We start from the raw sequence: 12,002 nt of genomic DNA on the forward strand, positions 1-12,002 counted from the left end.
GCACTGTTGCTACTCTCCCTAGGAGTGGCCGTCCTGTAAAGATGACTGCAAGAGCACAGCGCAGAATGCTCAATGAGGTGAAGAAGAATCCTAGAGTGTCAGCGAGAGTCTTAAATAAATCTCTGGCACATGCTAACATCTCTGTTGACGAATCTACGATACGTAAAACACTGAACAAGAATGGAGTTCATGGGAGGACACCACGGAGGAAGCCACTGCTGTCCAGAAAAAACATTGCTGCACGTTTGAAGTTTGCAAAAGAGCACTTGGATGTTCCACAGCACTACTGGCAACACATTATGTGGACAGATGAAACCAAAGTTGAGTTGTTTGGAAGGAACACACAACGCTATGTGTGGAGAATCCAAAGGGTTCACATACTTTTTCTTGCAACTGTACATTGTGGAGCTTGGTTCAGCTGGCATAAACAGAGAACCATTTATAACCAGGGACTGAAGGACTGCCTGATTGTGGAAATCTCCACCTGAGAGAGAGGTGTGTGTGTGTGTGTGTGTGTGTGTGTGTGTGTGTGTGTGTGTGTGTGTGTGTGTGTGTGTGTGTGTGTGTGTGTGTGTGTGTGTGTGTGTGTGTGTGTGTGTGTGTGTGTGTGTGTGTGTGTGTGTGTGTGTGTGTGAGAGGTGTGTTTGCTGAATGGGTGGAAGCATTTCATTAAACAGGAAGTGGATAGTCCTGCAATGTAACTAGTATATGGCCTGTGTTCACCATACAATCTGTCTTAGCTTGAATGGAAGTATACAGAACTGGAATAAAAAGTTACATAAGGGGAACATGTCCAAAGACGGACCAATCAAAGTAAAGCCCAGAATAAGGTATGCCATCAAAACATAATCCACTGACATAATTATAGAATTGATGGTTTTGCAAGCAGCTGAACGAGGTTAAATTCATTACTTCAACAGAGCGGGATATGATAATGATCAATAAGTATCTCATGAGCCAATAATTGGAAAGAGCTCAGAGGTTTAGAAGATTTAGATCTGACACCCAATGCTTCATTTCTGATTAAACTAAAACAACGATACTTAAAATCCTGATAAAGATGTTTTAGAAGGTAAAGTTGAACTTATTGGTTCATTTTGTAATGGTTAACTACATGACAGTCTCGGGTGTACCATATCTGATGATACAATGTTGAAAATGCCCCCAGTTGGTATGATAACACAAATGTGTTTTAAATTGCATTTACCCAAATACTTGCAGAGTAGATCAGAAGGAAGACTTTATCTTTACTTGTTTAGGAATTTAACCTAGTAACCATGCAGACTAGGGCTGCACGATATTGAAAAAAACTGACATTGCGATTTTTTGTTCCCCTGCGATATATATTGCGTTTTTTTTAACCTGTTAAGCCCCAAGGTCCCGGCGGGTACTTTACTTTTTGTATACGATACAAACCATTTTTACCAAAACAAAACACCAGTCACATAAAAAGCATCTAAATGACCCCTGAGAGAAAAATGCTAACGGTCTTTGGCACAGAACGCAAGATAAAAGTACCCTTATTACTTATCGTAGCTGCACATACAAGATATCCGATTAAAGCTGAGGTTCCACAGATTATTTAGGTATATAGTATCATCACTGAGTCATCCAAACTCGTGACAGGGGAAGCAAACACAGACATCATAACACGTACCTTTACGGAGCTTCTAGGGGAGATCGTCTCACCGTAGCTGTCAATCTGATCAAAAGACGTGTTCAATGGCATTAAAACGAGAAAAAACGCGGCTGAATTGGTTAATCCATAGGTTTTTAACGTCTCTGTATAAAAAAATAATTTCATTTATAATCCATAATTCCATTTTTATGTAAAAATCGCAGAGCAAAAGTTAGCTGCTAATGGTAGCCACCAGAGTGGCTGCTGCTTCCGGTCTTGGCTATGCGGCAGTCTAACACACACATTACCAAATAAGGAGTGAGAGTGACTAGTAGCCAAAACCGGAAGCTGCATACACTCTGGTGGCTACCATTAGCAGCTAACTTTTGCTCTGCGATTTTTACATAAAAATGGAATTATGGATTATAAACAATTGCTTCAAAGCCACAGATACATTATCAACCTATGGATTAACCGATTCAGCCGCGTTTTTTCTTGTTTTAATGCCATTGAACACGTCTTTTGATCAGATTGACAGCTACGGTGAGACAATCTCCCGTAAAAGGTACGTGTTGTGATATCTGTGTTTGCTTCCCCTGGCACGAGATCGGATCGCTTAGATACTATACTTAAATAATCTGTGGAGTCTCAGCTTTAATCGGATATATTGTATGTGCAGTTTCGATAAGTAATAAGGGTATCTTTATTTTGAATTCTGTGCTAAAGTGCGTTAGATTTTTCCCTGCGGTGTGAATATCGCGCATGCACATATCGCGGTTATCGCCATGACACAGTCAGAGCCCTGGAGCTCTGTACACGGTGGCCGTGTCTCAATTCAGCGGTTGCATCCTTCGAAGGGTGCATTCGTGGACCGCATACGTCACTTCCGCCGAAAGAAGGCTGTCCCAATTTAAAAAAAAGACGAGACTCCTCCGAATGCGGCCCACGAATGCAGCCTACTTTTCCCCAATTTGAAGGATACATCTGATGTACACTCCGCAGCCTACCATATCCCAGGGTGCAATGCGTGCAGGAAGGAGTGAGTTTTTTTCAAATTAAATGGCTTCCGGTCTCCCCAGCAGAATGGATTTAAAAGCAGCAGCAAGCGGAGGAATCACTAATAAATGTGAGTATTGGGTTTTAACTTCCTTTAAATTAACTAACGTCACACACGTCAAACCCAAGGGGCATTAAAACGTACATTTTCGTTAAATAATACGGATAAATATGTGACGCTAACTAGCTAGCTGGACGTACTGCACTGTTGTTTACACTTATTTTTAATTCAATTCAGAAGTTTACTAAAATCATACAGAGATCTTGGCTCTGTTATAAGTTATACTTTATATTACATAAATAGACCAAAGTCAAAACATTTACACCGGTATAGCCTACAGTACGGTGGGATTTATAAAACACTACCCTGACGTGTAGCTGTTAGCTTTATTTATTTTTTCTGACTTGTTCCAATGTTTTACTGTTTATTGAACTTTGGGACAACATTACAACCTTTTTATTCAGCTCATGCTGCTTTGAGGTAGGGCTAAAAGAAAAGCCTATTTTCAATATTTCCACCAGATTTGATCATCTTTTATTTAGGTTAAAGTGTATTTAATTTATCCTAATCCCATAATAATAATAATAACACAATCACAAATAGACAGCATCCTTTAGCTTGATGTTAGTTTGTGCTGTCAAAGGGATGCAGGTGTGACTGTCATTTCATCTCTTTAGTTTTTTAAAAACCAGAACATTTAAATGATCCTTTAGGGATTGTTTGTCTGAAATGCTGAGTTACATTTTGCAATAATACTTCTGCAACACTGTTTTATATGATTAATTCACTTTTTTATTTTTCTCATGTTTTTCTCTGTAATTAGGACAATTCTGGAGAAATGTATCTGCTGGAGAAGGACCCCTAATCTGAAAAGTGCACAGCGGATCATCAGGACAGAGCTGCCATCCACCTGGACCCCGAGGTGCTGGAGAAGGACCCCTAACCCCAGCGGATCATCAGGACAGAGCTGCCATCCAGCTGGACACCCCGTGGTGCTGAAGAAAGCAAAGCAGCAATCAGGAACATCCTCCACCCAGAACTCTGCTTACTGCCGTCCTACAGACTTGTGTCTTACTTTCAGAATTTGATTTTGTATTTTGTATGTATTCTTTTAATAGATATTTAACGATTATAGCTTGAGTCTGTCTGATTCCCCAAACAGCTGCTTCTATATACTTGCTGCACATATAATACAAATAAACAACTTGATAAACACACTTTTGCTGATATTTGTGTTACTGCCGGTGATGTTAAATAACATGAATGATTTCCTCTGTCTCAATGATGAAAGTTATAATAATAGAAGACATGAAGCTGCAGAGAGAGGATGGATATATTCTTACCTCTACTTTGTGATTAGATGAAAATACAATATTAAATAGTAATTGTTAAACACATTGTTTATTTCATTTACTGAGGTTTTAACCATTATTTACAACAAGTGTACATAAGCAGTGGAATAATAGGATATCTCTAGGTCATTAAACTGTCTTCAGTTTAATTTTATTAATACAAGAAATAGGTCATAGAAAATGTTTAATTGTTTATTTCAGCAGAGCGGATGGGCACGGTGCTGCTGGACCTGGAGGCGCTGACCTGGTGTCAGTGGGACATCATCTGGGCAGGGTTAGGGGAAGAAGGAGAATATAAACTGTTATAATCACAGCTATTAAGATTAGAACACTAATATTGTTAACAATCAATCTATACAACATGCTTTTGTTAATTTAAAAAAACATTGTTTTATTAGTACAGAAAAATTAAGACTTGTTTTAAATATGAAATAATGATTAAATTATATCAGCTATATATAATTTACTTGTTAACTTACTAATGTAACATTACTGGGGGCTAAAGGAACAGCTTCAACTTATTTACCTGGCCATGGTCCTCTTTAATTCATCGCCGACGGTGATCTCCAAAAAATGTAAAATGTAAAAGTAAAGATTCTGGATCCTTTTCAGCTGAGTTAGCTTGTAAGCTAATTTGCTAGCAGGCGAACAGCGCAACCGAACAGCGCGTATCACGTGACGTAAATACGAAGCGCTCCGGAGGCTAGACCGTCTCATTTTGTAGGGCGCTCGGTCCAGCCTACCCGGTCTACGTGGGCTGGGTCCTCCGTGGACCGCGTAGGCTGCGTACTCCGAAGGGTGCAGCCCCTGAATTGAGACATGGCCGGTATATCGTTCAGCCCTAATGCAGACCTCTACAGAATTGTCACCACTATGCCCACTTAAGCAATTCAGGCATCATATAATTGGTTTATGACCTTCAGATATATATACCATACAAACTAATGTAACGTAGAGTTAATTTTATATTATTTTAAGTGCCTGTTTTGCTTATATGGCAATAGTGCAACAGTTGAAGCGTAAACATAGAGCACACAGGTCATAAGTCTGAGAGTCATCAAAATATAAACACGACTGGGGAGTGTTTAATCACTCATTACATAGGATTTCTTGTCTGTGTTTAAAAATGTTTATTTTTATTAAAATGTTTCTAACGTACAAGAAAAGACAAGACCGCAGTTTATTCACGAGATTAGGAACTTGAGTTCTACTCAATGTGTTAAGAGACAAAAGGTGTTCATTGCCTTCATTGTATTTTACTATCTGACTGGAAGAGATCAATAGAAAGATATTCTGATGAAGTGTATTCACCATTTCACTCAAACCAATGATTGAGTTGGACGCCAGCTGTTTGTCTTAAAAACAATCTGATATCCAGTGCAATTCAACAATGATCCTTTGACCAAATCAGAGGGGCAACCAATCATGTGGTGTTAAAAGCGTGAGGAAAAGTTGTTTTTGCAAAAGATTACTTGTTTTGGAGTGCAAGTGAATAATGTAGGGACTTGATCCTGGTATTTTTAGGTTCTGGCATAACAACATTGTCACACCTTTTAAAATCTTGAACCTGAACATTGATGGGGCCTGTTTTGCTGACACGTGTGTCTGCATTGCCTCCTCTTCACTATTATTTTCTCCTCCTGCTGGGACTCATGAAAGATTTACTTCCTCTCATATCCACTGGGACGCAACCACGAGGAACACACATTTCTGTTGCGACCTCCGCACTTGATTCATTTTCATTTTGAGGACTAAGGGTTATAGGTGTACAGGTGATGTCATTACTTCCCAGTTCTTTGTGTACAGAGCAGCTGCTCCATCAAAGCTAACCTCAGAGTGGCCTGATGGTTCACGTGGGCGCTCCTGACAGTCAAGAAAGGCTTTGACAGCTCCTGATTCATGATTTGAAGGTCCCCACTGCGGTTACCTTTGACCCAATTCCATGTGCCTTGCAGGGTCACATTATGGCTGACATTTAACCTGTGACCCTGCGTTTTTGTACACTGTCAGGTCAGTGAGAGAATTTCAGCACAGGAAATGGAACATGTGGGTGTGTGTGTATGTAGGTCATGGAGTTTGTCAGGGGGATATTTCCCGGGGGTATATTTGTAGCATTAACACCAATATTTCATCGTCCATGTGTTTTTCAAGGCGATGTTTCATGGCAGGAGTTCGTAAGCGATCAGGAATGCTTTTGAAGTTTGACACAACACTTTGCTCTCCAGTGTGTTTGCATCATGCCTTCCTTCTCCCTCTCATCATCTTTGGAAGTGCAGTCTTCAAAAGAGAGGAGCCTCCTCACGAATACAGCGGGTATCAAGTGCTACTTGACACAAACTCTGTAGAAGAGCTCTCAGCGGGCCGTCCGGTGTAGAAGAGGAACTGGATTAGTTTTAGTTGGACTAGCAGAGATGATGGATGCTCACAATGAAAGCTGAGCTCACAGTGTTCCATATTGGGGTTTACAGTTTACAGTATATAGAGTATCATATGCAAGCATGGTCAATCTCTATCTTGACACACATGTCAGACTGTGGTTATGCAGTTGCAAAAAAGTAAAAATAGAATAATATTCACAATTCATTTGTTTGTTTCAGCAAAGAAGAATAGATAAAAATATATATTGTCAAATGTACATGACTATTGTTGCCTATACATATTAACACAAAATCACCCCCTGTATTGCCAATATTGAAGTTTTGGGTCAAATAAATATCCACAAACCTGGCTCACTCCAGCAACAACAACACAACTGCTACAACCATTAGCATGCTTACTGTTTGCTAATCAAGGTGAAAAAGAATAATGGAAACAGACAGAGTAGGTTTACTTACTGTTTTGCCACCTTTCCCTTTGCCGCAGTTAACAATATGTGTTAATGGTTCTTCCCTTCCCTTGTAATCTTTTTTACATGATATCTTCACATAAAGGCAGAATCTCTAGGCAATGGGTCAAGATGTTGTTATTCCACGGGATCTGGTTTTTGAGTTCTAGTCCATTTGTCGTGGGAATAAACACAAATGAGCTGGCTTTGAATCCAGGTAAACCGTCTACTTGGGGAGCAAAAGAGGCCGATTAGAACTATATAATTTCAGTGCTTACACTGAAGGTTTATCTCTTATTAATGCATTTTACAGGGTACAAACAGTATGATAACCAAACATGTAAAAAAAGGATTCCTTCAATGTTGTTATAAATGTATTAGGCACAAGCTATGTAATGAGTAGGACATTAAAACATGTACTTCTAGAGGACAAAAGGTGTTATTATCTGTTATTTAATTAGCTGACATGTTGTCCAATTCTGATGCGTTAGGGCAGGGGTGTCAAACTCAAGGCCCGGGGGCCAAATCCGGCCCGCGACTTCATTTTATGTGGCCCCGCAAGAGCTTGCAAAGAATATAATACGTTTATTATATGGTTACATGCCACTTTACAGAAGTAGGTTGCCCATAAACTACATGTCCCATAATGCATCTTGTTTTGTGACATGCACACTGAAGAGACTTCTGCTTTCAGACGTAGTTAATGACTAAGTTACTATCCTATCCGATACTAATCCAATTGAGAGGCAATAATGTAATATAACACATTATTTTATATATATATTATATATTTATATAGTTACAACCGGCCCTTTGAGTGCAACCTTTATGCAAATGTGGCCCGCGATGAAATTGAGTTTGACACCCCTGCGTTAGGGGAATAAAATACGCTATGAATCTTTTTAAAACCAGTTAGATAAAACCAAAATGTGGTTGTGCTCTTAATGATCGCTTCCCAACTTTAAGAAAATCACTGACTGTTCCTTGAGATTTTTTTTCCCAACAAGTCGCCATGATGTTCCACCATCTGGTCACAGTGAAGTCTTGTTTAGTCACACAGCATCTGCCCTGATGACAGGAGCTACACAGCGCTGACGAAGACACTGATAGACTGTTTGGAAAGAGACAAACACGCTTTACTACTGTCATCACCTTCTATTACTATCTGATCATACCATAATTACCATTTGGTGTTATGTGTTTCTTTTACAAGTAAAGACATAGCTGCGTGTGGATATTTAGATAGATAATGTAGATATAAAAAGGTTTGATTCTTTGGTTGATTATATTTCAGATCACAATCTGTCTGACTGTCTGGCTCTCCTCTCACGCTCTTTCTCTCCTCACCCTTCTCTTATCTCAGGGTGGAAGCAGCAGATGAAGGTCAGTGATATGACGGACTACGCTGGTCTCCATAGCCCAGGATGGAAGGGGGGTCAGAGCTTCAGAGGATCCCCAGCCTACTACAGTCCCCCTTTCTCACCATCTCAGGTAAACAGTTTCCTGGTTCACCTCTGTGAACTTTGACTTCTAGTAGTCGAACTTCACCCACACTAAGTACGTCTATAAACATCGCTTTGAACACTGGTCTTATGTCTGACCCGTTATACGTGTCATGTCAACAGCCCTGATCAGATTATACTGTTTTTAAACCGCCTGACAAAACATTTGGACAACAAATTAAATGAATGTGTTAGAGAATTAGATGACAAAAATGATAACACATGGTTATCACTTTAAGATCAGTTAAAATATCTCTTTTGAGATAATGTAACTGAACCTGCATCATTATAGATGTTCCTTTTCTACCCTCCTCCCTTTCTCTCTCTGTATCGCTTTTATTTTTGGTTTCTGCTCTTGCACTCTTATGGCTGGGTGGCATGAATGGCCCAACTGTTTACACCAAAACACAGCCTGTAGCCACACACAGATCACAAGACTGATGTCTGCTGGTGTGTGTGTGTGTGTGTGTGTGTGTGGGCTTGTTACCCTATACGACTTTTAAATAAACAACAACATGTTATTGTGTTTTTCCCCTAATTTCGTTCTTACTTTTTAAATTCTTTTTTGGAAGCATGGGCATCTCTACAAAACCAATAGCGTGGACTATCGGGGAGAGACAGATGGTTCTGACATTGTCCCACCTACTCCAGGCTTCCCAGTGTCTCCTCCGACGCCCTACGGTAAGAGATATGGTCCCAATGGACACTTCTTGAGTCTGCATTTTGGAATCTTATCAGGGTCTTCTCTTCTTTTCCCAGTGAAACATTTCTCAGAGTTTTCCCAGCTCCGGACTAGCGGGCAGTGGGACCAACACAGCTTGACACAAGGTACACGTGTGTGTGTGTGTGTGTGTGTGTGTGTGTGTGTGTGTGTGTGTGTGTGTGTGTGTGTGTGTGTGTGTGTGTGTGTGTGTGTGTGTGTGTGTGTGTGTGTGTGTGTGTGTGTGTGACTGGTATAAGAGTGTAAAGCCAAATACTTGTTCTAATGATTGCTGCTGGACAGGGTTCAAGGGCTGGCTGGAATGTCCTCCTGGCACTATATACCCAAAACACGCACACACACCTGGCCTGTCCTTTGTTGCTATTGGCTGGATATGTGGGTATGGCTCTGTTTCTGGTAGGTCATGTCTGTCTAGAGGAAGACGGATGGCTTACTTATTATTCTTAGGTTTAAGGTAGAAAGCGTTTGGAGGACTTGATGAAATGGATTGGATATCCTTTCAGGCCCATTTAGGGACAGCTGATACTGGAACTAATAATAGTTGACGGTAACAGAGGAAGAGACCACTGCAGGCAGGATACACATTCACGTCCTGTTCTGGGAGGGGACGGGAGGAGTGGGGAGGGTCTTTTGTTGCTGGGACATCCTGCCTGAGGAGATATGTAGCACACAGCTACAGAAGGAATGTATTGTAGTGTCAAAAAACACAAGCGTCTTTGAGTGGTAGTGTCTTAAATCTGATATAAGTGACTGGGATGTTATTGTTGAAGCTACAAAAAAATCAATTGATGATCAGTAATGCTGAGAGGGTGGTGCTGTTAGGAAGCGACTTTAATCATTTCACCCTGGTAAATAAGCTTCGGTGAAAAAGTAATTTCAACAGTTTCTGTATAAGTGTTTGTGGGCTAAATATAATGTTGTGAATCAAGTATAAAACATGGTAAATCTGAAAGATAAACATGCTATTTCTGTATCCTGGCATGGCTGCCTGCCTTTGACTCAGCCAAAAGTTAACTGGCCCTAACAAAAATAATGGCAGGGGAACAGGATTCCAGAAAGGGGGCCTCTCATGCCAAAGCTAGCCTGACATATAATGTGGCCCTTATAGATTTATTGTTTTATCTAGATTAGTATTCACAACATTGGGTTAAGGTAACTACTATTTTATTAACTCAGTGTATGAGAGAGGGAAATATCATATATCGATGTCAGACTTGGAGTACTCGAGTCCTGGACTCAGAATCGAGTCTGACTCGACCTCTTCTTCAGTGACTCAGACTTGGACTCGGACTCGAGGAGTGGGGACTCGAGAGTGACTCGGACTTGAGACTTTGTGACTTGACTACTACACTGATAGATGTCACTCGTGAAACGATCGATCTGTTTTTGGATAACCAAATACTACATTCAGACGATGTAATGAATTTTCACACACTGGATTTATACTTTTATCGCAAACTGGTAGTCTTCTGCAGTATAATTTATATGCAGTCAATAGGCAACGAGTGAAGAGTATCTTTTCACTGTGCAGATCTCCGACCAGTTTTTGTCAGTCCCTCTGCCTTAAATGAAAGAAGACCCCTCCTTGAATAAAAAACTTGAGCTGCTTGGTTAAGTCTTCAAATATAATGGCAAAATGTTAATATCAAGCCTATTTATCAGTTGACACAGTTTAAGTCGATCCTATCTGTATATAGTTTTGCAGAAAATGTTGACAATATTGTGTTGTGACCATAACATATTATCGACAACAAAACCAAAAAAGTAGTATTTATGATGCCATCTTGTTTTGCATTGCAGACAGATTGTTAACTTAAAAGGGCAGTTCCAACTGTTTATTGTAAATATGTTTGTCGGAACAGAGCAGTTACAGGATGGAGAAAGAGTTGATGAAAGAGTCATTATTCTGTGAATACAGAAAAAACACCTGATTATTCTTTCTCCGCTGGATGGACAGAAGAATTAACAAAGGGTGCAAAATATCTGGAGCTCACCCCCAGTTTGCAGACAACAGTTTCCTGTTTCCCACGTTAAAGTCAGACAATTGTCTGGGAAACAATTTGCCACGTCGGGACAGAACAGTCAGATCCCCAATTTAAATTATTTTTATTAAATTTTAAGGGTCATTACTGTCAGCACAGTCTGACCTGAGGCTACTGTAATGTGGGGAGTGATTACTGTGGGCAGCAGCAGACCGCTCCAAAACAACAGAGAGCACTCATACCTCATTCACACCAACGGTGTTTCAGGGCCGGTTCGGAGCTGGAGCTTGAAAAGCACCAGGTTTTCCTCTTCACACCGCAGCGGAGCAGCCTCTTAGCTCCGGAATCGGGTTCGTAGCAAGCACCAAAAAATTGTCCGGCCAGAGCAAAAGCACCACATACGTCACGCTTACGTCGAGGCGGGGGCAGGGGCAGAGACAGATCAACTCCTGAACAACAACAAAAAGCCCGCATTTTATCCAGTTTGTACCACAACGATGGAGAAACTTAACAAGAGTTCTCATTCATAACACTCCGTTCGATGTCTCACTATGGGATGCGCCTCATCGCGGAGCAAACAGAAGCATCAATCTCATTACGCCAATCCTGATTGGCTGGTGATCTTGACGTCAGCGTCAGGGAATCCACCCCCTATAAGTAGCTTGCGCTACGTCGCATGCGTCATTCAAACACCTCTTCTCGCTTCAGAGCACATCTCGATTGTAGCCGAGCTAGCTTAACAGTCCACAGACTGAACCCAAAGCTAACTTTCGGTCGACGGGCGCTCGCCGGCTACTCTTCTGCTTCGCAAGAAGACTGTTAATGCTAACACACCAGTTAGTATTATAATCGACCTCGCCGTTTCTTTCCTCGGAAATTAAGGTAAGGTTTTGATTTTTTCAAGCTAACAACACCTGTTGCTAGCTTGCTTTCCCTCACTACCGAC

General features: G+C 40.8%; 1 protein-coding gene across 1 annotated transcript in view; it reads left to right on the plus strand.

Moving 5' to 3' along the window:
* Positions 1-12,002, plus strand: part of tns3.2 (tensin 3, tandem duplicate 2) — a 55,154-nt gene that overhangs the window by 17,263 nt on the left and 25,889 nt on the right. Inside the window, exons 13-15 of the mRNA XM_034080407.1 lie at positions 8,215-8,342; positions 8,926-9,034; positions 9,113-9,181. Coding sequence (XP_033936298.1) covers positions 8,215-8,342; positions 8,926-9,034; positions 9,113-9,181 — 306 coding nt within the window. The remainder of the gene's footprint in view (positions 1-8,214; positions 8,343-8,925; positions 9,035-9,112; positions 9,182-12,002) is intronic.

Source organism: Pseudochaenichthys georgianus, chromosome 4 (genome assembly GCF_902827115.2).
Source record: "Pseudochaenichthys georgianus chromosome 4, fPseGeo1.2, whole genome shotgun sequence".
Lineage (NCBI taxonomy): Eukaryota > Metazoa > Chordata > Actinopteri > Perciformes > Channichthyidae > Pseudochaenichthys > Pseudochaenichthys georgianus.